General features: G+C 38.0%; 1 protein-coding gene across 2 annotated transcripts in view; it reads right to left on the bottom strand.

Moving 5' to 3' along the window:
* The window catches only part of LOC129240242 (breast cancer anti-estrogen resistance protein 1), a 114,210-nt gene that overhangs the window by 39,018 nt on the left and 47,362 nt on the right, over positions 1–27,830 (bottom strand). Inside the window, exon 1 of one of the 2 annotated variants that reach the window (XM_054875914.1) lies at positions 20,146–21,097. The exons of the other annotated variant lie outside the window; for it this stretch is intronic. Within the exon in view, the coding sequence (XP_054731889.1) occupies positions 20,146–20,211 (66 nt within the window). The 5' untranslated portion in view covers positions 20,212–21,097. Of the gene's footprint in view, positions 1–20,145; positions 21,098–27,830 lie in introns of those variants that run through there. 2 annotated transcript variants of the gene reach the window in all.

Below are 27,830 nucleotides of genomic sequence, written 5' to 3'. Positions count from 1 at the left end.
ATTTTTCATTTTAACAGTTTGAAGAATTGCTGGTGAATTTTGCTGCCAATAGCGAAGTTATTGATAAAAGCGTGGAATGATGTCAGCGCTGAAAATAGACGCGCATAAGCAGCGCTAATACTTAGGTGGAGTACTAGAAAGCTTGAGAAAGTAAACAAAAAAGTTCAGATAGCTCTTATCATAACAAGCAATTCACTATTACTTACTAGTATTTTTATAAGCAGTGCATGTTTTTCTACGTTTTTAATGCATCGCATAACTTTAACTTTTGTAAGAACTTTGAGCAAACTTTTTCTATTAAATAGCAAAATAAAAAAAATATCTTGTGATTTCAAGATACTAAGTAATTTATTTTATTTCATATAAAAATTAAATTAATTTATTTTTACTTTAATGTTTCTTATTCCTTTCTGTCCTAACTACACTCTTCATCGTTTGTTCCGTTTTCTCTTCATTTTGTTTGTCTTAGACTAATTGAAAAAGTATTACTTCAAAGCATTTAATTCCTTCGAATATTTTAGAAAATCTTCTTCTCAAGCGCCGTGGAAAAGCAACTTAAAAAGGCTATGTGGGTTGCGTAAGTACGAGTATTAACTGCGATAAGTAACTCGAATAAAAATGGGAATGAGCGCAATTGCGCAACTTCGCAATTACCTTAAATATTCTTATCATTTCGCACAAGAAAGAATTCGAAAACGAATGCAAAACGAGGCAAATATCGCGCATTATAAGCACAAACATATCTCTATGTATGTGTAGTTGTATATATTTACATGAATGTGGCTGTTTGCATGTACAGACAGTTCGCAGCAATGATAATGTCGACACCTGTCTGGAGAGCCGCCCATTGTGTGCGTGGAATGCACAAGTAAGAGTCAATAGAAAGAAGCAAAAGCATATGAATTTTTCGCCAAAGCGGAAAGTGATAACGAATCGTGTGACATGGACGGCCTACAAGCATTTATTTACATTACGAATGTCATATTTATCTGTATGCAAATGCACAGAGGAGTGGAGTTACTGCAAGTGTCTACCTTTTGCCACAAAATGGCAATTATTTTATGTAATAGAGTGATTCTAATTGTGTTGTTGTTTATTATGATATAGAAAAAGTGTAATTAGAATTCTTGGAATTTTTAGCTGCTTTTAACTTTTTTTCAAAATCTAACTCCGGTTGGTCTATTTGAGTTCCAAGTTTAGAATTAATTTCCATTCTCTTCATGCAGACAGCACAAAAGTTATTAAAATAATATTCCTCTCTTACCAGCCTGGATTTGAATATTAGGATAGGTTGAGTTGTAGTGTTTGTCCACTATAGGAAACGCTCAGGCTACACTCAACATAGCCTTATCCTCCTAAAACCAATGTGAACTTTTCAAAAATTTTAGAAGATCCCTGATTTCTAAAGTACTGAGATCTTCTAACCCATTAAATAATTGTATACCTAAAAAATGTTAGCTGGTATAAATTATCCAAAGTGAAGTCCTTATTGGGGCGATACAATCAAAAGAGGCTTAGGGAAGTTATAACCCTCACTAAGGAGGAACTGAAAATGCTCACGGGTACTCTCACAGGTCATTGCAGGTTGCACAGTCAAATGCACAGGTTTCGGATATCGTCCATTAACTCTTGTCGCTTCTGCAACCAGTCCCCACACTCCAATACAAATTCTCTTGGCCAATTGCACCCAGAAGAAAAGCGAAAAGCATATACACGCAGTCCAATCCAGCTCTAACTTAAGTTTATTAACGCAACTGGGTTTGGATGAAGTACTGGATAAGTGGAGGTCACAAAAGACCGTGAGGTCGAAGTGAAAACCTTAAATTTATTATATTCTATTCTACTTGAAGTGGTGGCGCACGGTAGGTGCGAGATCGTTTCTTCTTCTCCTCATTTAAAAAGCTTCTGCGGAAGTGTTGTGTCTGCACGCTTATTCTTTGGGCGTGTCTGCCTATTAGGCAGTGCCCCGTTATAATGGATCTCAGTGTGCTAAGATTATGCTCTTATTTCGCTTAGCAGAGATTCTGTGCAGTTAGCACAATTTTAGGGCGATTTTGTAGGTCGGCGTTGATAATTTCATCTGGTCTCGGTGATTTGTAGAGTTGAAAACTGCCAATGGCGAATTTGAATGTTAGTTGGAGAAATATTATTCTGGAAGGATTCTGTCTAAAAATAGCGAATTTAACAAAGCAAAAAACAAAAACACTAAGTCTAGTCTAACGTTTTATTTACTGGAGACTCGAAATTCAATATATTTGGAAATGATAGCCGGGCTAAAATATGCCGGAGGAGAAATACGGATATGGAAGTAGAAAATTGGATACCTACTGTCAAGCACGACGTTGGGGGCGTAACGGTTTGGGGAGCTATAGCTGCTTCTGGCATTGGAAAAATGTCCTTTATTCAAGATACTATGGACCGATATGAATACAAAAACATATTGGAACAGCATTTGAGGCCATCAGAATAATGCTTGAGTCTTGGGCAAGGTTCGGTGTTATAACAAAACAATGACCTCAAGTATCAAATTATCAAAGAACGGCTCTCAAATTATTATTTAACTTGAATTTAAAAATTCGACAAAGCATAATAGCCAAAAAAATAGTTGATAGAGACATGAAACCAAATATCGCAGGAAAAGCAACCAATTGGACACGAAGTATTCAAAAAAGACAATCTTAAACTTAATAAATTTATTTTTGAAGTTAGTTGAACTGTATGTAGACTTTGTCATACTGTTCAGCGTTGCATTTTCGGGAATATTTTTAAAATTACTTTCTATAAAAAGTAAAGCTTTAGCGAAACAATTGGCTTATTGGACTTTCAAAAGCAGGAGCGTCCTTTAAAGACGCTTGGCTTGGAGGCACTGTCCTATATGGCCTGCTCACCAGGCATGTGCCCATATGAAAACCACTTATATCCATAAATGAGATACATACCTACAGAGTTAAATTTCGTTTCTCACAAAAATGTGGAAGTGCGCAACTAATAATGGCTACTACTTTTGAATAAAATACGCTCTACCATCTTCATGCAGTAAACGTGAATTTTTTATTAAAACTATTCAGTTTGTTTACCTATGAAACACCCACCTGTTAATTTAGTACCTGCATGATAAAAAGAGCCCTAAAAGAAAATTAAAATCATCCACACGGGAAAACATCTAAAATTGTTAAGCGATCGAAAATGCTTGCTGGAGTGTGCATACAGGCATTAGGGTGGAAGAAATAAAATTTTATTCTTTTTTCAAACATTAATTAATCATACAATTTTTTTTCTTGAATAACTTTTTTACTAAATAAAAATTATTGATTTTAACTCATGGAAATCATTATTTTAATTATGTCCGGTGATAACTGTTCGCATTCCTGTCGAATATTATCCTTAAGAGTTGCGATTGTCTCAAGCTTTTCGGCGTAAGCCCACAATTTCAAGTAACCCCAAAGAAAGAAGTTTGGGTGGTTAAATCGGAGATCTTGCTGCTCATGCCAAATCGCCGAAGCAGGAGAAACACTTCCTTCACAATATCCGTTGCGACCCGTACTGTGTGTGCACCATCTTGTTGAAACTAATGTTAGCTAAGCTCTGCTCATCCAATTTCGGCAGTAAATACCCGTTAATCATGGCGCTGTAGCGTTCGCCAGAAACAGTGACTGTTTTGCTGATGACAGCATCCAAAAAATAAGGCCCAATCCTCAAAAAAAATGGCGGTCCTATCATTCCTTCCGCCTGAATGCCACTCCACACAGTTTCTTTGAGTGGATGCAATGGCTCCTCATGCACGGCACGCGGAGTTTTCGGCACAAAATCGTCGTCATCGCAGATTGAAGAAGGCTTGACGGTAATTCGCACATCACTGAAGGTGAGCATGCATTAACTGATGCACTATTTGTATTTTTCACGGGAAAACTTGTAAGTATAAAATTAGCTGTAGCATTCGTCTCGTGAAGCCCCAATTGCGTGGCCTGTCATCAGGTTGATGTTTCTTTGTTTTCAGCGATATCAGCAGTCATTCTCGCCGAACAACCAGTCCGGTGGCGGCTGCTCCTTGCAAAGTCTCGTGTGGCTCCAGTCTGTTACAGTTGAAGAGCTAAGTGGCGGATTGTTTGCCATTTGGCGTAACACGATTAGGAAATCGACGTCGATATTCACCACCGAGCGGTCATTGTCCAAAAGAATCGACACAATTATTTCACGCTCTTGCGGAGCTTAGCGGTCCATTACTTGTCTATTTATATACTGCAACTGTCTGGTTCACAGGTGCCAAATATTATTGACGTACGACGCCATTTGCAAAAATTATGACATCTTCCGATGGGTTGAGTAATTTCCACGCGTCGCCAAAGCATTGAAAATTATCATTGAATTCCAATGGGAAAATTAGCTTTTGCGTAAATTTGATATAAATTTTTGCAGATCGATAATCTCTAATCTCCAAATATATAGGCAAAGGTTTGTAACAACAACTAACTTTTATGGCAACACATTTTTTTTATACTACTTTATTTTACATTATTCTCGTCAATCCTCAATTGTTTTTAAATTAACTATTTTTCTTTCGAATGTGATCAAGTTATATTTTGGATAATACGGGGACTAATTTTGAATAAAAAATGTTTGTATTTGTACTTCATGTTTTTGACCACAGAACAAATTTATGGGATAGCATCAATACATTTTTTTTTATTTTTTTTTGTACCATTTTTTTTTGTACCAACCCTAATATACACACAAGCAAATTCTCATTTGTTGCATATGTTTAGTATATCATAGTATCATAAACGTGCATAGACCTTATAAGGAGTAAAGTTTTAAGAAAAGTACGTAAATGTACGTTAAAGAAGTACAAATTTAGCCAGGCATAAGCAAAATTGATACTTCATGTCACGTCTCGTCTGGAATGCATACACAACTTCTTGATTTCACGCAAAGAAATGTGGCGGCGGTAACTTGCAACATCGACACATTCGTCGCCGACAAGCCCTTTGGCGCTTTGCAGGCATTCCCATGACTACAGTGCACTACAGTGATGAACATAGAAAAACATAAGCATTAAGCATAGCAGTATTTACGATTAGTTGCAACACACACAGTTGCAACAGCGTAAACAATCTAAAAAATTGAATGATAAATAAATAACTGTGTGCTGCCAGGATTTTTTATGCGAAACACAAACTCACTAATGCCGATGGCCAGAATTTCAATTCGAGTCTGGTCATAAACTTCATTCAAATATAAGAAGACAAAAGTTGTGTGCTAAAGTGTGTGTGTACATATCTACATATGCGTAAGTATATGTACATATGTATTTATATGTAGTCCAAGAACTAGGTATTTGGTGCAAGAACCCAATCGAAAACATTTCAATTGGGTTAAGTGAATTCGTTGTGTTCATTTGCTGATTCAGACGCAGTTTTCAAAACTTCCGTTCGAAATTTCGATGCCACTTCAACACGCAAAGTCCAGCAACTTTGAATATTTTAAATTTGCGTTTCAAAATCGAGGTACTTACACAATCAAAATTCCCTTATAGTTCCCTTCGGTTGACCACTGCCTGGCCATCTCGACGGGGCATGAATTGCAAAAGGTCACGCTTTTCAAGTGCTCGTATGTAGCTCAGTGGAACTATTTTGAAAAGCAAATTATTGGTGCATGGAATATACATACACACACATATATATCACTGCTATTCACTGAATTTGTACATATGGGTGTATGGATGTGTGAATAATGTAAGGCAACAATTGATTCAATGCCGGCAATGCGAAATATCGAAAGAAAACCTCAACCGGCTGAATGATGTAAAAATTGTAGCAGCAACAATCGAACATTTGCGGTTTCTCGGTAAAAAAGAAGAAGAAATACATAGCAGAAGTCAATTTGACAGCCAGACTTCGAGCGGCGAGAAATTAAAATATTTACACACATACACATGCACATCTGTCTTCATTCACTTTGTATGGACCTACATATGTGTGTATGTGTGTGTGTGTATCCATCGTGCATGCTGTTTAATTGAACAATTAACTTTTCCATCAAATAAATAGTAGCTTTTTGCATAACAGCAATAATAACCAGTGGCACAAATAATTGCAAGATATTAAATACAGTGATTTTTTAAGCAAATGTTAATGTTGCCTGCATACATACGCATATCGTAGAGCAAGTACAGCAACATATGTGTGTATGTGTGAATGTATTAAAGCTGCATGCTACTTCAGTTTAAGAAAAAAACAGATAATCAAACGCGTATCAATGAAAAATTTCAATGGAATGGCATATGCACTTATACATATGCAGTTAATACCCTGCCGGAAAATCATAAACTATGAGGTGTGGCCACGCTCAGACCGCTAACCTGTTCTCATCAAGTTTCAAAGATTGGTTGACGATACCGGGGGCATGGCAGCGGTTTGTTTACGAAAAAACTGAGCTTACGTTGGTTATAATTGTATACAAAAAAATCACCACGGCCATTGACTTCTTTGCCGTCTAAACAACGACTGATTGGACGAGTGTGTGAATAGGTGGTGTGAAATACGCGGGCAGAATTCGGCTGCCGAGCACCCGGTGACGTGGCCGAAATTGCTCGCACGATTTTGTTTTTCCCCATAGCAGATTGGCCAAACCTGGTAATCTACAATCCTCGCATACCAAACACTTCGTTACTCATGCGGCATACAGAGTTCCCTGTTTGCAGCACTCGTTTCGAAATTTTTGAAGGTCGAAAAATAGATTGTTATGAGAAAAAAAGTCTATTGACTTTTCGTAAAGATTTGTAAGGTCGCAGAATCTTCACTGCCAGTGGATCTCAAAATTATTAGAATTATGGTAAGAAGTTCTTTCCTTTTTCAGTATTCTTTCTCCTGTATTTCGCATATTCCATTTGTATCCTCTTTTTGTGTGCCCAAATTGTTTAACTTTTAAAATCTTTTCAGAAGGGGAGTGATTTGATGCAAAATGGAGTGACAGAGTGACGACGTCTAAATCGAAGTGAAAAACTTAAATAGGAGTGACCAAAAGTTAAAACAGACGGCAGTAATGCCTTTTTGTTTTTTACAAAATCTGGTAGATAATTTCAAGACGTTTATTTCTTAAATATGATAGCCGGGGTACTCGTATGCTCGACGCGTCTACGAGTTAAACCTTGTACTAACTTCACAGCCATGAAATCGCCCCATGCATTTGGCTTTCTGTGAAGTGTTGCTCACAACATTGACTGTCAAAAGAGGAGAAACGTTGGCAATTGTTAAATTTTGAAAAGAAAATAAACGAAAAAATATGAAGAAGATTTACTTACACTCTTTGCGAAGACGTTTCTCTTAAAAATGCCATATCTTCGGAGTATTTGAACTCAAGCACTTCACTCGCAAGCAAACTGCCAGTTTTCGCTCAATTTTAAATGACATATGCGTTTTAAATAGGTGTGAAAATATGTCCCATGTTGCACGGAGTCTTCACGGCGTGAACTAAGTACTATTGAGTACGAGTACTACTTTGCCTTGAGATACATACGAAATGTCAGGCATAATTCATGGCAATGTAATTTGTATGGATTATAACAGCCATTTCACGTAAAATGCGTACTTAGTAGTCCATTCGAGCCGTTCAATAAATCGATTATTAAGCGCACTGTATGGCAAGTTGAACCAAAGGACATTGTATTTTCACTTATTCATTTTTGGATACAAAAATTCAGTCAACATGGCGCTCGACATTCAGCAACTCCTTTCTCATTTCAAAAGAAATAAAGACCTATGATGCCCCCAGCGTGTAATCCGCATGTAAAACGAACAAAGTCCTCTATAGTATATCGATATACTATTTTAAAATAAATTTCCACAATTTGGAAACGTTGTTCTGACGCTAAACTATTCGTGATGACTTGCCAAAGCTGACTGAACAGAAACGTCAACACAGTTTGCCATTCTCAGCTGTAAAACCGTAGTTGTGGATATCAATAGTTCTCATGCTGCTAAAAAGAACACCCGATACAACCGCGACGTCATACAGTAGTTAAAGCTTTGATGTTGTAAGTTGCTTGTACGAGTCATGTTGGAAGATAATGAAATTAAAAAAATATATATCAAACGTTCTCTTTCTGCTCCCAGAATAGAACATAGGCCCTCGAATGGCACATGATTTCTCTACCCTGTACACAGCGGATGATTTCAGTACCTGTTGGGCTACAGTTTTGTTTTTCATATATATAATTTAGTTCGAAAAAGAAATATAGAGCGTACTCCATCTTGTCAAATCGAGCAATCGAGCAAAAGTGATATTTCCTAGAGCATCAGAATTCACCAGTTGCTTACTCGGAGATCAGATGGAACACGAACTAAACTTAATAGGCGTACCAATTCGAAGCTAATGCGTTTTCCAGCAGGGTATACACGAGGAATCCATTTGGTATTCATACAGAGGAATCCATGCCAGCGGAACGCCGCTGATAAGTGTTTTGTATCTAATAATATACAATAGCAGTTAATTACTAAGTAATAGTTATAATCAAAAGTTGCTTTCAATCCGCCGTTTGTTAACGCCATTTGGAGTGCGGTAGATGTTCAGTGCATAAGATTTTCTCTTCGACACCCGGAAATGGCAAACGCACTACATTTCAAAGACTTGGTGTAACCTACTTTTACAGTTTCGAAAGAAATGTGTTTGAGGTTATGAAGTGCAGCGGATGGGTTTTGCTTATGCCCTCATTCTATTCCATGAACTTTAATTGGGATGTAGGCATCGCACAAGTTCACTAGTTCTGGAAATTGCTTGCTAAATCCGTTCGGAACTCCAGCATACCAAAAGTCACGGTAGCTTTCAAGAGTCGATGATAAATATGAGAACTTTTCTCTGACACCGCACAATTGGAGTTTTAGGTAATTTTTAGAGAATGATCCAACTTCGGGTTCAGCTTCGGCCAGGCCACAAAATTTTGACCAAAAAACAAGCCGAACTTAAAGCCAACATTTTTTAATTTTTATTCCTTCAGAACAAATTCAAAACAGCCTGTGAAATTTCCATGATAGCGATCTTGTAACAGTATTATTAACTTTTTTTACACTTTTCTCATAAGCGGACACCTCCCATAAGCGGATTTTTTTTAACTTCCCTTGGGTGTCCGCTTAAGAGAGAGTGCACCGCATATGTTAGACCGGGTCGCACCCTATATGATGGAAACTAGTTTACAATTTCCCCCACTAGTTTGGAAGCTTACGTTATGAGAATTTTATGGTCATAAAAATGTTTATCCTTAGTGAGTCCTAAAAACAGACAAAACCAAGTTCACCTATTTTTAAAATCGTGTGAAATTCAGTGCGAGCACACCTACTCACCATATAGTGATTTTAGTTTATCGATGCATTTTTGGCTTGTTGGCCTACGTCAAAAATTGTGAAAAATAATACCAAGGTAATTCCGTTTTTAAATTTTTTTATTTTTTTTTAAAGCACTAATATGGCTCACACATCAAAACGTTCAGAGTGCGTTTAGGGTAAAATTTGCTGAACTTTCCAATAAAAACGTCAGACGGCTCCTCACAATATTAAAAGGGCCCAAGGCCGAAAATATAAATAGCACCCCTCGTACTTAGGACCTTGAAAATACGCGGTTTGGTTCGCTTTGGTTCGACCTTAAAAATCGATGTTCGATTTCTAGTAATTTTTAAATATTTTGTTCTAGTGCTCCTACCTCACACCCATATTGTCAATAAATATTCGACTATTATTATTATTTTCATTTCCAACTGAAACCATATTTTGGCCAAAGAGATCTTCAGATTAGACCACCCACTATGAGTAGCAACCCTGCCTACTCCTCAAGCCATGAATTCTTCAAGTGCTGTATCTTTCCCGAACCACCTGTATGCCCCAGAATCCAATACACTAAGAATGCTTTGAACACCACCGAAATGAAAGCTAGGACCTTAATAAACGTAGGCGCTTAAGGCCGCGGTCGCAGCAGGTTATTGCACCTAACAGAGGTTACATTGAATAACTACAAGTCTACTGTTGTTGTACCAAGGTGCGTGCAAAGATTATATAATTATTTTTGAATATTGAGTATGAGCCATTAGCTTTATTTTAAGTTCAATATTCCTGATTTACTTGGACGACCCTGTATATAAATAGAGAGCTATAAAACCCCCGTTTATATTTATTTAATGAAAATTAATAGAGTAGCATACACGCATACATATGTACATACTGCAAATATTGTTCGATCTCTATACATTGTAATATTTGTAACGACTGCGCGTGAATGCCTCACATTCCACCCACTTCAGCGCGCAAATTTCAGCGCCAGGTCTCTTTCTGCGTGGTAACAGATTGCACAGATATTGACTTGGGAGCACGAATTTGCATCGATCGCTTGTTTTGAAGGTATGGAAAAGAAGGGAGAGGGCGCTAATGAGCACTTTTTTCTATTCCATCGCAATAACCGATAACAAACATGTAAACGAACTTTTCTTTATCTGCGCTAACCTCGATATGTCTGCGATAGTTAGCAACGCGCTCTTGATTTAAGCCTTTTCACAAAGTTATTGACTACAAATTAGATAAATAACGCCTAATTAGTGTACCACGTGTGTGGTGTACACGCACACACACACACACATGCACTCAAGCCAGAGTAAATACTCGCACAAAATCGAGAAATCCAAAGCCGTGCAGATGCAAACAAGAACGCGAACATGAACGAGAACATGAGTCGAAAGCTCAGCCGACGTTGGAGCCCAGGCTGCAGTTGCTGCGATAGAGTGCCGCCAGCTAACAACTTCATGGAGCCATGAATGGATTCATCGATCTCGCGCCCATCTATGATCGCAGCAATTAGGCCAGTGGCGTTGTTGGTGTCGCGGGCTGCAGCAGTAGCGGGGTAAAGGGAGGGTTTGGGCGTGTTACACACCGCATCCGGAGGGTTTCAATTACACAACTCCTGTTTGAAGCTTACAGCTGCTGACACTAAGTACACTGTAATTAAAGGCAGCCAGTGTGCGGAAAGGCACAGCCAGACGAACAACTACAGCAATAATCTGTGTGCTGTTTTTGCTGTTGTCGATGGGTGCGATCGATAGTGGCACACAAGCATAGACATAGAAACAACTAATACCTAGGTATCAATTGCGCGGTTAGACATGAACGACCACAACAACAACAACATTGATATTAAAAGCAGCTACAACGTCTGCAGCACGCATGCGAAAAAGCAGTGTTGTTCTCCCTGTGCTGCGATATCTGCACAAACATTTGCCGACCATCCAAAGATCGGTTCGCTACGCGACGACGAGTCGCATGCGCCTATTCCAATGCAAGCGCGCAGAGCGAGGCGCATCGCTTCCCAAGTGAGATTAATATAAATGGTGATCCAAATATGCGCAAAAGCGAAAAGTAATTGCTGCTGCCGTCATTGATGCCAACGCCAGTGCTTCCATTGCCTGCCAACCCAGTGAATGATGGTTTGCTTGGCGGAGGGACGAACTGGCGGATAGGTGAATATCAATGCCAATTCTACTTCTGATGCTCGGATGCTGCAGAGCTGTAGTGTAGCGCATGTTTAGCTGAATGTTTTTTATTAGCATATGAGTAAAACGATAACAACAACACACATGCCATAAATAACTAGGCAGTGAGATAGTATAAGTAGCAAACACAAAGACGACGGGCCTGATTGACTGACTGGAGGAAGAATGACGGGCTGGCTAACTCGGCAACTTGCAATTAATACATTTGTGCGAAAACGCTGCAAGGCATTCTTCAATTTCAGTCTCAGTCTCAATCTCAGACTCTTGACTCACTTCGCTGTGTGAGTGCATAGAGTGCAATGGCGTGTGTATATGTATTTATGTGTGTGTGCAGGCATTGGACGCGGTAAGAGCGTTTGAGTAGTGCGTCGGATTGAGTGGAGGGATGCGCTTGAGTTAAAAGCGCTTATTTAATTTTCTAAATGACTACAACGTTCGTAGATCAAGTTTCCAAGCCATGAAGAGCCACATCATGCCAGCGCAAGCGACGATGGATCGCATAGATCGCTGTCATCTTATTTTTCATTTTATTGTTTTCATAGTTTTCTTAGTTTTTTTGCCTAGCTGATCATTTGATATATTGCCATTATAATAGGGGCGGAATTTTTCGCAGGCAGACACACATACTTATATACACACATACGCACATATTATGAAACAAACCCGTGAGAAATTTATGTCACTTCAAAAGTTTGGCGAATAGCTAAATACCAGACGAAAAGTATAAGTTTTCTATTCGGTCTCGCTAATGGGTGTCTAGAAAAATTGGTTGTAATAGAAAACGAGACACTGCGTTCTAAACGATCGTTTGCATCTCCTTAATATACTTGATATACCTTGAACCCTGGCTATCGAAAATAATCTGAACCTCAGTATTGAAAAGGGTTTCAGTATTTCAATATCAGCCTGGCCAAGGACGGATATTTTTATAAAACTTGCTCGGTCATCTTAACATCCTTAAAACATAGCAATCAGTCTCAGAAGGCAGACTTAACCGATGCTGTGGTGTGGCGCAGGCGATTGCGCAGGGTTTCCAGTCTGAAAAGGACCACTTAAGCGGGTGCTGGAAGACTGTAGTGTTGAAGGCAACGAATTGTGTGATGAATTAGTAAACTCCGATTCTCTGAAACATCGAATTGGATCGGAGCCAATTTTAAGTCGCGTACATCAAGTATTTCATTAATGCAGGTTGTGAGAACCATTGGTTTAGTACGAACACCTGTAAAACAACCAAGCGTTTTCTGAAAAGCCCTGGTAGCGAATTTCTTTTCAGATAAAGAGTGGTGAGCTACGAGCTCTGAGCCACTATGTACATCTTGTTTGGAGGATGAGGATAATACAGCGCATATTCTGTCCCGCTATTCGGCTTTCGCTAGACTTAAATGGTACATTTTCAGGGGTATTGAGAATTCTCTTTTCCTCGAAAAAGTGCCGAGATTAAATAAATAAATAAATAATTGGCGCACACACTTCTGTTAGGTGTTTGGCCGAGCTCCTCCTCCTATTTGTGGTGTGCGTCTTGGTGTTGTTCCACAAATGGAGGGACCTACAGTTTCAAGTCGACTCCGAACGGCAGATATTTTTATGAGGAGCTTTTTCATGGCAGAAATACACTCGGAGGTTTGCCATTGCCCGCCGAGGGCGACCGCTATTAGAAAAATGTTTTTATTAATTTTGCTTTCACCGAGATTCGAACCAACGACCTCTCAGTGAATTCCGAATGGTGATCACGCACCAATCCATTCGGCTACGGCGGCCGCCGAGTTTGGTAAACATTTTTTTAGAAATTCGGTAAGGAATAATGAATCGTCAATCCACCTGGCTCTTCATATCCTTTAAATCCTCGCCCTTGTCCATAAGTGAAATAGGAAATATAACCTGAACAGTTGAAAAAATTGACGGCCATCCACAATTCGATTCTACTTATAATACATCAGGAAAGCCAGTACCACAGGAGTAACTTGAACTTTTGAAGATAACTGCCGTTTTGAAAATATTTCTCTTTGCTATTGTATAAGGCGTTGTTTTTTTGTCCGCATGAGAACTTTCGATATCGATAACTATGGTTTGACACCTGAGAATGGCAACTGTGTTGACATTTCTGTACAGTGGGGTTTGGCAAGAACAACGCTTCCAAATTGGAAAAATTTACTTTGAAAAAATAAATGAAAATAAATATGTTCGTGAAGTTCTTATAGCAAAGTATTGAAACGTCGATTCATCATCATTTTCAACTTGTCCTTCGACTACTTGGAAAATTTGACATAATGACTTTTTCTTATATGCAAAAAATACAGCTCGTGCAAGAATTGAATCCAAATGACCATCGTTTTAGACGCATTTTTGCTGATTAAGCTCGTTTAGATTTATTGACAAAAGCAATTTAAAATTGGGCTGGTCGGTTCGACCATGTAATCGGAAGCCGCGGCGGACATACCATATCACGAATAACACATTCAAAAAATAAATGCCATACAATTATTTGTAATTATTTATGTAATAAAAAAAATTCATTCATCATTTTAGGTTCTTAAACTGTTAAAAAAACATGGATATATTAGAATAATTTTTCTTTTTAGTTTTTTAGAAAATATGCCACAATTAGCGTTTTTACTATTTCAACTTTTCCTACTGGGTTCATGGAGCACATACTCGCGCAAACTCCGATGCCTTAAATCATAAATAATATTCACTTTTTGCCGTTGGCATAATTGATTATTTTGATAATGACCGTTGAGCGCTGAAGAAATTTAAAAATCTATAATTTTTGATAGAGCGTTGTTGTTGGTTGTTTGGTAACCGCATTTTCAATACGATATACATACGAATACGATATGTTTTTCTAAAATAGTGGCGTTCCACATTTGTAAATGCTTATCGGTTAATTTATTGGAAGGCAGTTCTGGCGATCACTTTCAATTTTAATTTTTCTTGCGGTGACAGCCATTTAACTGCATTTAATTAAGGCGGGCCTAAGGGTAGGCATTACTTGCCATACAATTTGTGCCTCTCTAAAATGAAGCAATAAATTGTAATTTAGAAAAGTACTATTAAATAAATTAGCGATTGGATTAAAGTACATACATATATACACATATACATGTGAATACATACATATGTTTGGATATTTTGCTCCGCTGTATCTCAAAAACATTTAAGCAAGTCTGTAGGAGTGACCAGCTGGTCACACGCCTTCTCCCTTTGATTGTAGGTACATATGAGTGCATTGCTATTGTATTTTATTTGTGTTTTTGTATTGTAAGTAGAATTGACCACACAATCCGAAGAAAGTCCTTTTCATTTTGTCATCGTTTATTTAATGTATTTTTCCTTTGCAGATAACGACCATTTAGTTTTGAAAAATACTTTCCCATTTCTCTTGTGGTGAGCTAACAAGTGTGTGCGGTTGTTATCGCATGGTCTCATTTGTTGCGGGTGATTTTAAATGACCTTAACCCATTTATCTGTATAACTGCGTTGCCTTTCTTAGCTGGAAAATACGCCGGACGCTGAGTTCAGAAGCGAATGCCAACTGAAATGAAGTCACCTTACTTATAAGTAAGGGCAGGGGATATTTCCTTTCCAACACAAAACGGCGCCAGTAGCTATACATACACACATACATATATGGATGTAAAGGGGTTTTGTTGAGCTTGAGAACTTGAAATAATAATACAAAACAGAAAAATTTTTGGAATGATTTTTTTTATTCTAAACTAATAATTAATTTCACGGCACTATTTTTTGAATATAATATCCGGCATTTGTTCGCCGCGGATACAAGTTACATGGCCCATTCGATCAGTCCAATTTTTAACTACTTTTTCCAAAAAAATCCTAATAATAATGCGAAGCAAACGATGGTCAGTTTCCATGACAGTCGGTTCTACGTTACCGAAACGACCCGGATTTATATCCGGCCAAGGACTGTCACTCAAGCAGCATTCCACGTATGTAAGTATGAGGAATGTTTATGCTGATACAACAACTACAACAACATGGTCAGTTGGCTTTAATTCTTGCAAGAGCTACATTTTATAGGCTCATAAGCAAAATTCTTTACGTACAATTTTCCACGTAATCGAAGGATTAAGGTCAACCAGTTGAGAACGACGCCAAATCGACCTTTTCGAGTCTTCTTCAATACTTTGCTATAAAAACTTCACGAAAAGATTTATTTTCATTTATTTTTTCAAAGTAAATTTCCACTATTTGGAAGTGTTGTTCTGGCGTTGAACGATTTAGGATGACTTGCCGACCGTTATTGAAGAGAAATCTCAACACAGTGTCATTCACAGCTGTCAAACCATTTTTATCGATATCATTAGTTCTAAAAAGCAGCTAAAAAACGCCTGATAAAAGTGATTACACAGCATTAACTTCGGCTTTGATATTTTGCTAAGGAATGCGAAAATAGCGCCTAACGTAGTTAAGGAAAATATGTTGCTCACTTCCACGCATGCGGGTAGGTTCTGTAACGCACTACCGAGTGAATTTCATTGAAAATTTCTGACAATTGCCTTGAAGTGAAAGTGGATTTCATACATTGCCAGAAAATTTCAATGGAATTCTGAGAAGAACGGCTCTAAAAAGTGCTTTACTAATGTTGTGTTTCTTTAATTTTTGCATTTAAATTTTTATTTATTCAAATTTATACAAACATGTTCACATCGCAGACGAGGAATTTTTCGATTTTGGTCCACTAAAGCGACACTGTGAGTCACCCCAACTTATTTCAAAACCCATTACCGTTGAAATTGTGGCAAATAGTTACAACCCTACCGCCGTCGCCTTCTCTAAAGTGACTAAGTTTTTAATAACAGGTGGCGCAAAATTAATCAATTATGGAAAGATTTATAATATTTGCAAATATCGTCCTATAGCAATCATATTTGACACTTGTGAGCTAGACAGCTGCAGCATACAAACAGACAAGCAATGGAGCACGTAAGGGTCAAAATAAAGATTTCCGTCATTCAAAATAATTTTTTTTTTAGTAAAAATTTGAATGGTTAATTTTGCGCCACCCGATTAATTTTGCGCCACCCTTTACGTTTACCGCCAGAAATTTTGCACACAGTTGACAGCGTTTTGCTTGCTTATAGCATTTTGCATTTTGCTTTTGAGCCACAGCGTTGAAGGTATAAGCGGCAATCGCGCCTGCCTTTGTACCGAGCGCGCGTTGTGGCAGTCTTAATTACTGTTTACAACTATTGCTGAAATGTTGTCTTGTTGTTAGGTTGTATTTTTAATTGTTAGCAATTTGCATTCCCGCATTTTCATAAGCGACCCTTGGATTGATTTAGACTCAAAACAACGTACCGATAAACTGCAGTTGCATTGAGGTAATCGTTGTTCTTTGGTCGCAATTTTGAGATCAAAGCCGCGATTAAGCAATTGACAGCATGTTGGCTTATGACACTACCACCACAAACATGCATACATACATATACATACGTGTGTAAGCGTATTTGCATGACTGCACTGCCGGCGACCACTGACCGACTGCCTTCTTGCAACGAATGCATTGCGGCAATTGAGCTGTGTGCACACTTCATTGAGCAGCCTGTGGCAGTTGTTGATGCCATTCATTGCCGTTGCAGTTCTTATCGCTCGTCTAATCGTCAGCATTTTACTGCTGCCATATTTTGCTCACTCACGCGTTGCCTTCGCAGTCTAGTCACGGCGCCAAGAATTTTCGCTTCAATGGCAGCGTACAATTGCAGGTTGCAAACTCACTTAGTGCCCATAATTGCGACATATTGCCGCACGCTGGCTAAGTGATCCATAAACATTTATTTATGTGTGCTGTTATGTGAATCGCATTTAAAATTGCGCTGTGCCGATGGGAAATCAATTTTTTGAATCTAATTGAAAAATCGCATAAAAATATGGATCTCAAGACGCGCCATTTTCGGTCGAATGAAATGTGGATTATGCATTCCTATGCAAATGGCGTGTAATCACTTCAGCGCATTCGGAATGATTGAATACTCACACACGTACATGCATGTAACAGTAGAGCATTTATACATACATACATGCATACATATATACATATATACAGGATGCATATTCGCGGCGATGCGCAACTATTTATTTATGTGCGTCCATATGCTTACGTACGCATACCTATACAGATGCATATATTTTATTTTTATTGAAAATTAACTAACATTAACCCGAAATAACCCACCGTTACACTATGGCAATGCAAAATATTACGTTGCATTTACACGAATAAATTCAAGACGATTTAGCAAAATAACAAGAGAAAAATATTGTTTGCTGCGGAACCCATGTGCTCCATGAAAAGTCTCGGGCTTAACACATAGTTGGCACTGGATTTATTGCATTCACCTCTTTTGCAATCAGTGCTAACCTTAAAAAGACAGTTGTTAAAATTTCATGATATTCTATTCATTAGATCCGGAGAAGACCGACTCGACTAAAAATTAGCCCAATACCGCATCGCATACAGAAGAAGCATTTTTTCCTCGTTGACATGTTAGATGCTTGTGGTCCAAATGCTTGACAGCTTTATTGAAAAGTGCAACGAGCAATGACTCAACTAGAGTTTCGGTTAGTTAGCGGTATTAGTTTGGGGAACAATAAATCCATAATTTTTGCGTACAATTTCTCCGCAAATGGTTTTAAATTGTTTTATGGTCGATCTTTAGCTTCTGAGCAATGCAACAACTACTAATATGAAGGTTAAACTTCGATTATTTCGGTAATTTTATCGACATTTTCGACGGGCCTGCCTGTGGGAGATGCATCTTTAATATCGAATGCCAAGGCCTGAAGGAATTGACGAAACCAAAATACACGAAATTAGCTGCTACAGTATTGGCACCATAAACACCATTCGCAATTTCAGCGGACTGGCTGGCATTTTCGCTTTTATGAAAGAAAAACCGTAAATGTACCGAATTTTCTACCTGTTGACTTCCATTGTTAACACCCTGTAACTCACAATTGAATGAAACAAACAAAAAGCAGCAAAAACACTTTTTTAGTGTGAAATATCACCTTGACAACGAGCATAAGCTTTAAACTCTTTGATGGATACTTTACGAGATATCGATCACTATAGCGATCTACCGAGAAAATGATGGATTACTTTTTCCTAATGTAAACACCATGGGTTTTGATTTTTTAATATTAAAGTAAAGGTAATTTTCTGTACGACCACAAAAGAAATTACTAACTTTTTTGTTAAATTTATTTTTTACAAAAAAATATATATTTTTTTATTCTAAGTTTTTTTTTAATGTATAATTATGCATATCAAAGGAAAGAGCATTTATTTATTTCTACAACAGAACACATTTTTTAAAAAACGTTCAAACATGTTTGAAAATATAATTTTTTTTTTAATTTTTCTGTAAGATAGTTTTGAGCAACAAAAGTGATATTTTTACTTTTTTAGTTATTTACATTTTTTAATATGAAATAATTTTTTACTAAAGTCCCTATTTCGAACTTCGAAGGCACATATCTCGATTACGGTGCCTAACTTCAAAAATCGCAGAAATTACTTTTTTACTTTAAAAAAATTGGTTTGATCCAATAACCAGAAAAAAGTTAAGTTTGCTGTATAGTGTAAGACGTTTTTTCAACATGAAGGATATTTCAGATTTCATTTGCTCCCATCAGAGGACGCCGCAAAAGGCATTATGCGGCTAGAGCATTTATAATCCAGCGAAGTAGTGATGAAGATTTAACTTTAAGCTTTTTCAGCGTGAAACTTTACACGCTAAAGTTCCTTGGCCACCACTTCTTTTAATAAGAGAAAAAATAGAAAATTTAATACCAGTAACGGTTTTGCTAAAGTTGCAAAAATCGCTGATTTCTGTATTCTTTAGAGCATCGCTTTTTATATTATAAATTGCAAGAGAAGGGGAGCACCTCTTTCTTTTTTTCTGTATCTGCAGGAATTTCGGCGTTGGTGTCATAAAAATTTTGCCCGAGCAAACCCCTAGTAAAATTTTTGTAATATACATTGTATGTATGATATGCCGCTAACGACTATCCAAAATTATTTTTTTTCAGGCTTTCTGGATGTAATGGTCAAAATTATCCTTTTAGATGGGAGCTAATAGGCGAAATGTTCTACAAAAATATTCGCGCGCAATTTGACTGTATATGTCTTAAACTTTCATTTCGCTTGGACATATATTTTAACAATTTTTTATACTTTTTTAAAAGCTCTTAGGGCGGGCTCTTTGTGAGGCCGTAAAAAAATTCGAGTTAACTTTTGTAAATCATCCATCGTACATACATATTATGCCTTGATAGGTATACTTTCGGAAAATATTACTCGTAATAAAGTCCGGGCTGGTTTCAGTTAGTGCACAGTGTTTTCAAAAGGCTGTTAAATTAGGTGTTCTGCTCTGGGTATAATAATATAAATAATATTTATAACAATAAAATGTTTATACTGGCTGTTTTAACTTATTTCACAGCGGTTTTTTTTATTATTACAGGTTGTTTTGCTATTTGCCAGACAAATAAGCTCGAACTTCATTCATGTGTGACTTCACTTTATATATGTAAGTGTTTACTCGTGCATATGCATGTAATTGTCATTATGTAATTTGATATTCATATATACAGACCTTATGGATTTTTATGGCTTGTGGACGTGGGACATCGTAGTCCTGTAGGTAGCTCGTATCCAACATTTTGTCGGTTAATTTGAATTTTTTCCAAGAATCAATATTTTTTAAACTCAAATTTGCTGCTTTCACTCAACACAAAATATCCATGTACAATACACATATCCTTGTGATTATGAAGTCACAATATTTACAAACCGTTTTCGAAACGAGTTCTTCGCACCAAATCGAGTTATTTAAGTATATTTAATCCAGGACAATATAAATAAATAAAACTCGATTACAAAAAGTTAATGACTTTAACACAAATTTGACTTAGTTGCTGCCAAAATAGGCGCCTTCAATTCAAACAATTCATAAATCCTGTTAATTTGAAATTTTTTATTAGGTACGTCGCTTTTTTCACCACACAATTTCATAGCTTATAATCATCTTGCCTGTTAAAGACAGACTTGTTTTTGTGCTCGTATCTTTTTCTATGTGGAATTCGCCAGTAAACACTATGGTTTTGTATTTTTTGCAAGCTCAGCTTAAAAATCAAGTTTAGCGTGAACGGCGACTCGAGTCGAACATTTTCATATACAAAATATGTACATACTCGTACACTGTATAATAGCAACAATTCACAACAAAAGATAATAACGACGATGCAAAACAACACTATAAAATCCCATATATTCGGGTATGAAAATGATGCCAAAAAGATAACGACAAAAAGAAATTTTTGCCAAAAAACCGCTGAGCTAATTCGAATTTTCAGATGCTTCGCCGTGGAGTTACGGTGCTCGTATACATAGAAAACAGCGCGAATGCGACGAAAGGTTACCAAAACGTACCGAAAACTCAGCACGAGATCTCGAGTATCTGCTGTCTACGGTTGATTGCTGAACAAACGAAACGAAACCAAACAAAGTCAACCGCAACACACCACCAACAGTATTTGACGCGGCAACGTATCTCAATCGACTGACTTGGTAAACAAGCGAAGCAACGAGCCGACTCGCTTAGCGTTGCTGTAGAGTGTTGTTGCCATCGTTTTCGTATTTAGCTGAAATGGTGTATTTTTGTAGTTCGAATGGCGCATGAAATGAAAATTGGGCATTTATGAGGTACAAATGTAAACTTACACTTATTTAACTGTTTGCCTTATGGATCGACCGACGATTGTGTGCCACTTTCGATGGAAGCCTTTCTCGTATTTGAGACGGGGCTCTCATTTCAGGTGCGGAAGGAAGATAACGCGTCCCACTCCTTGTTTTAAAGCAAATGGTTAAACTGTACGCAAATTAAATACGAACGGGTCTGCGACGCAGTATCTGAAAGTTTTAATGGGGCTGAGGGTCGTGTTGTTTAACGGTGTATTGTTACGCCTCACACTGATACAGTTAAGTTACAGGGTTCCCTATTATTTTTTGTTGTTTTTTCTGATAGCTATTGATCTCTTCATTATCGGAAAGTACTTGAAATGATTGCTAATAAACTTCAGCACATCGGCTATACTAATGATAAATGCTTCCTGGCTTCCTGGTCGCTCAAAACTGGCGCGTGTACTATATATAATGCGTTGGCTGGTTAGGCTCGGACGTGAAACTCCCAGGCTGTTATATTTGAGGGTCAAACTCTGGAGTCTATGAAAAAATGTACTTCTTTCACCACAATTCACATAAAGAGGATAAAGGTATTGCAAAGAATTCAGCTCACTAGGCAGCTAAGTAAAATAGTGACTACGACGGGAAACCTATGGGATTGCAAATGAGCTACTTGTGCACATATTATATTAATTACCACCATCATTTCCTTTATCTCATCATTTATCAGATGAACTCCCGTTAATATTACATCTTTGCATCTCTTGAACCACGATTACTCCTTGGAGACTTTCCAATCTTGACGCTATGATCCATATTCAATTCAACTGTTATCCTAGAGATTTCCAGCAATAGTTAGAAACACAAAACGGAAGTTTAGTAAGTACTATCGTCCTTTAATGACTAAACACATATTGGTAGTAAAGTTTCCGGAAGTCTGTGGGCAATACCGTTGGCTCACTAGAAGTCATTAAAACATAGATTACTAATATTGATTGATTATTGAATGGCGCCAAAACTCTCCCCGCGACACTAGGAGAATCAGGCCCTCAGGATTTGTAAGGAGTTCGGCGAAGCCCAAAACCTCTCTGAGCCTCTCCCCTCCTAGCCGTTGAACGCCGTCCGGGACTGCTTATTGGTTATTCGCAACTAACGTTCATATCCAAAGGCCTTTCACTATCCGTAACCTGTGACCCGTCCGGTTGCCTACAGCTCGGCATTTCCGAAACATCCCCAAATCCACAATCCCACATTCCTTACTCAAAAATTAATACCACCTGGTTTTGGCCTGCTTACATTTGTACGGGATCACTGGATTTTTATAGAATTACAAACAGTGTTGGTTTGTGCCACGGATATATGTATACCTCGTATAGTCCAATTGTTCAATTCCTATTCTCCTATTCCTCTCTGAATGCTCAAGTGTGGATTTCTACATAATGCGTAAACTGCGTAAATTTCCCTAAATGAAGCTCAACTAATTCCGAGAAAGCTCACTGACTGACTGCTCTAATGAGAGACCCTATAAATATATTATAGGGATCCGCCGACACGTTTTAAGAAGAGCTGAAGAGGTTTGCTAAGTGATCATAGGTACATAATTCGTCCCGACTCGTGATTAATTAAGGAGTGCATCGAGCGCTGTGTAAAGAAGGTTTGGGCGGCCTTTGAGTTGTAACTAAATGATTTAATTTTTATTATTCTTCAGCAGCCTTCATTAGTAGATTTGCATTATTTTGAGAAGTTCTTCCGCCGTACGGTCCTATTTCAAAAATGCGATGGATGTACGAGCCTTTCAACTCCAAACAGAAAACTACTCCACTCAATGGACTTTTGAATTTGAAGTCATTATCCTCAATTCGCACTGAGTTCTAAGCAAGGGAAATTAATAACTGTTTAGGGTTCTGCAAAAATGTTGCCGTGTGCAGAACAATTGTTTCTCGGTCCCCTTTATGTTTGACAGGAATTCGTTGCTTATGCGGGAGGCGCAATTCCTCACTGTTTTTGTTCTTTCTTTCCTCTCCTGCCAACACATGAACCAGCGTTGTTGTAGCCGTTGTTTGTGCGAATGCATTGTTGTAGGATCACATCTATATACATACATATATACATACGTACACTCACTCATACCCAGAAAAGTGCACATGCAGATGCGTGGCAGCGTGTACGTGAATGCCACCCGCAGACGTCGTCGAATGTCACGTCACTCACTGGACGGACGTATGTTAGCACTCATGTTGTCCGCTACTCCTGGGCAAGTTTATTGTGATTTTTAACGCAAAACTGGTTTCGCATGTAAACAAATTCAACAAGCCCATACTACAATTTGCGCGCATATATATGTATGTGAGTGTATCTAAATATTGTATGTGTGTGTGGGTGTGTACATAAAAATGTATTGCTGCCAAGCGTAAGGGTTGAGATTTCAAATTGCCGGCGAGGTAATCAGGATTTCAGAAACATAACTTCATTTTGAATGGCTGCGAGCTGTTGCAATCTCTAAAAGCGGACTCGAACTGGAGCTGCATCTTTAATGAGATATTCGTACTCTCTCCGGGTGTTTGGCGGCGGATGTGCACGCAACTTCAGATAGAAGAAATCATGTCAAACATTTATTTGGTTTACTCGTTGCCCATTAAAAAACAATTGCATATGTAATTATTCATTTCCTTTTGTTAGTTTCTTTCGAATTCCCATTTAATTTTATGGCGCAGCGCTTGGCCAGAATTCAACGAAATTTTTATCAACCAATGGGAGCGCTGATAAGAATCCGTAAAGATAAGAATGTTTTTTTTTTTTTTGTAATTTAACTGATAATTTCAAGAAAAAATCCCTGTCTACATTTGGGTTAAAAAATGCTCATTATCGGAAGTGAATATAAAATCATTCTGATTGTGTAATAATTGACAAGTCATGTCAATCAATAGCGCTTCAGTCCACGGTACTGCGGAACGGGGGTACACTCGTATGCACTAACAAATATACGAACTACATGCGTATATATGTAGGTGTGTGGTACATGCATATGTACATGTGAATGTACTTTGGCTACCAGAAATACCCACACAAAACAGCAGCAGGCAGACGTCAATTGGCATTGCGCGAGTACCAGGTAGATGTCATTGTTTTGCGCTCGTTTCTTACGATACTTATTATGATTGGAAAGTTTGAGGCGTGTTTGATGCCTAAAATTTATTATTGTATAGGACACACCTTTAAGGAGGCGCACAAGCACAAGCAACACTCCAGACACAACTTGACTGAACTCAAGTGCTGCTGTGTGTGCTCGTCTGCCAGTGCCACTGAGGCATCGCCAACTTTGACACTGGCAAATTGACGACCTGACGAGCTGGCTGACTGACTTCCATTGCAATACACACAAGGCGACCTTTCCCACACAGCCTCTTGCCATATAGGAAATCAGTTGAGCACTTAAAAGGATATCACGTGACCTTCTCGAATGCTGAAGTGCACACATTTTTGTGACTTTGTTCACTTTCCTTGACTGGTTTTGCTTGTGAAACGTGTGAGAGTGTCGAAGCGGCGATAAACAACAGGTCTTCGGTCTATCGGCTCTTCTGTCCGCAAATCGCTGGTTTTTCTTTTGTCGCATTCACGTAATTCGATACCAGCAAACAAACCGGCAGTGTCTGCCACAAGTAGCCGTTAATCGTTTGCTACTTGCTTTAATGGGTTGCTCATATTTATTTGGTCAATAATGCTTGGTCGCACCCAAAATTACATTTGACACTGGGAAGTGATTTGCCGTTGCGGTCAGGGTCAGCCGCTAAGATGCCATTGACACTAAATATGTGTTTTCTTCAAGTATCAAAATAGGGAGTCGATGAAAAAATGCGGGAAAGTGAGTTGGTGTATAACTGAAATTTAAGGATTACGTTAAGATGTGTTGGTATGGTCAAAGGAGCACATCCATGCAAGTACACATGAAATGTTGCCAATGCATTAACTCATTGTACATAAAACCCGAAAATCCATTCGATTTTGATATTTAAACGAAAAATATCCAATTGCCAATTTTTGGTACTTTTGCTACAGTTGGCAGCTACTAATATAAGAATCCGAAATGACTCTTTTAGCAGGATTGGATATTGATTGCTATGGAAAATTAAGCAATATAGGCTGCCCCTTTATAACGGCCTGTTTCAGAGCTTAAAAATAAGGCTGCGTTTATCTCAAAAACTTCTTTTCCAAAATGAAAATCTTTGGAATTTTGTCTATACCTAAAGCCGCGGTTGAACTCAGACCAATCACAATTTTACCCTATCTTTTGGAGGTATTCGAAATTCAGTTAAGCGCTTTTCTTTCTAAGTACTCCCTTGTACGCAAATCCGGGTTACGAAAAAGACATAATTGCATGACTGCGCTGACGCTACAGAAGATATTCATGAGTTCATTGACGAGAAACAAATCACTTTCCTTATCCTACTTGACCACTCAAAGTCATTTGATTCAGTTCTTCTTCTTAATTGGTTTAACAAAGCGCGCCAGTCGTTTCTTTCTCGTGCTGACCGGCGCCAGTTGGACAGACCAACTTCACTTATTGAATTGCCCTTCTCCACCTGATCTTTCCAACGCAAAGGAGGCCTTCCTCTTCCTCTACTACCACCAGCTGGTACCGCATGGAATACTTTCAGAGCCGGAGCGTTTGTATCCATTCGGACGACATGACCCAGCCAACTTAGCCGCTGGATCTTTATTCGCTGCGCTATGTCTATGCCATCGAAAATCCCATACTGCTCATTGTTCCATCGCCTGCGATATTCGCCGTTGCCAACGTGCAAAGGTCCAAAAATCTTCCGCAGAATCTTTCTCTCAAACACTCCAAGCGTCGCTTCATCGGATGTTGTCATCGTCCAAGCTTCTGCGCCATACATTAGGACGGGTTGATTCAGTTAACCACAGTATTTTATGGGTAAAACTGGACTATTTTTTGGAGATTTCCTCTACTTCTAAATAGTAAATTGGCTCTTTTCTAGAAAACAGGTCACAAGCTGGCTGTAGTGGACCACTGACATTATCTGTTTTAGAATTACACAGTGAAGTTCCACAAGGATCTATTCTTGGTCCTCTTCTCTTTTCTTTCTACATCAACGATCTACCAGCAATCTTTACCGAAATGCACTCGCATGTCTAAATTTATCGATCTTGCGCTCAATAATATAAATGACGGTGTTCTTAAAATCAACAAAAATTTATGCCGCATGACAAATGGGCATCCGACAATGCACTAACTCTTAATCGTAAGAAATCTCAAAAGCTAGTTGTTTCCCGAAAAGCCCTCGACACTTCAACTCTTCCAAAAATCTTGCTTGGCGGCATTGCCATCAATTATGTGCGTACGGCTACAAATCTTGGAATCATTTTCAACAAAAAATTAACTCTAGTCACGTAAATTTAGTCATAGGTAAGTTGTACGGTTTGCTTCGCGCGCTCTGGAGTACGCAAGACTATGCTCCTGTACGCAATGGCATTCTAATTGTTAAAACATATGTTATACCATCGTTATTTTATGGTTGTGAAATCTTTGTAAACTTTGGTTATGCGTGCAAAAACAAGCTTAATGTATTGTTTATTAATAGGTATTACTCATTATGTGTTCGAGATCAAGGCAGAGAGATCCATGTCCCTGGATAAGTTTCGTCAGTTCAGATCCCTCTTACTTTCGCACAAAATCTACTACACGATGTACCTGGGCACCTCACCCTCAGAATAACTGCCACGAAGTCAGTGAGAAACTGTAAACTTCTCGCTGCTGGACACAAAATACTTACGTCGGAATGACAATTTTTTGTCCGTGGGACTCGACTTTGGAACCCTCTTCCCTAAAATTTGGTATCTATAAGTAGCAAAAACACACTTAGACACAAACTTTAGAAATACGTTAGAAGTAAGGCAGATAATATTAATTCATCATTATTTTTTCTCGTTTATTTAAATGTTAACTTGAATTGTTTCTCTTTGCAACTTAAAATATCTGCATATACAAATTTCATCATGAGAATTGTAACCTATTGTGACTAGCACAAATAATTAAAATGTTTAACCTTGCGGGATTGAATCAGTAAATAAATAAATAAATGTGTACGACTTCCTTAATATTAAATTTTTTGTGTAGTTTTATAATAATGAAAAATGGATTAATAATTTCAGAAAGAAGAAAAACTTAATGTTTGCTCACTTCATTGACCGAGAATCTAATCCAGTTTTCTTTAAACTTTTTGGTAGTGCAACCAATCCCAATCAATTTTCGGCAAACGATTTTCGTAAAACTACTCTTCCAATATTCCTAATATTTTTGAGGCTCTTCTCAATATCAAGTCTTTCTTGCACATTCAGACCTGATATTTCTTTATGAAATGCGAAGTTTGTGAAACGCAATTTGTGATATACAAATTTTCTTTGTCTGGTAATATTCCTTAACATCGCAGAGGTGTCAACACTGCTATCTCTCATCTAAGATTTACAATAAAATATCTTTTATTTCTAAAACTATTTCAAGTCTATAAAATATTTACTTAAATAATAATTATCAGCATAAAACGGACTAGCTTCCTTTCTCGTCCATAATTTTCAGTC

The sequence above is a fragment of the Anastrepha obliqua genome, chromosome 3 (assembly GCF_027943255.1).
Source record: "Anastrepha obliqua isolate idAnaObli1 chromosome 3, idAnaObli1_1.0, whole genome shotgun sequence".
Taxonomy (NCBI): Eukaryota; Metazoa; Arthropoda; class Insecta; order Diptera; family Tephritidae; genus Anastrepha; species Anastrepha obliqua.
The sequence above is the reverse complement of the archived record's forward strand: the minus strand, read 5'-3'. Positions and strand labels throughout refer to the sequence as shown.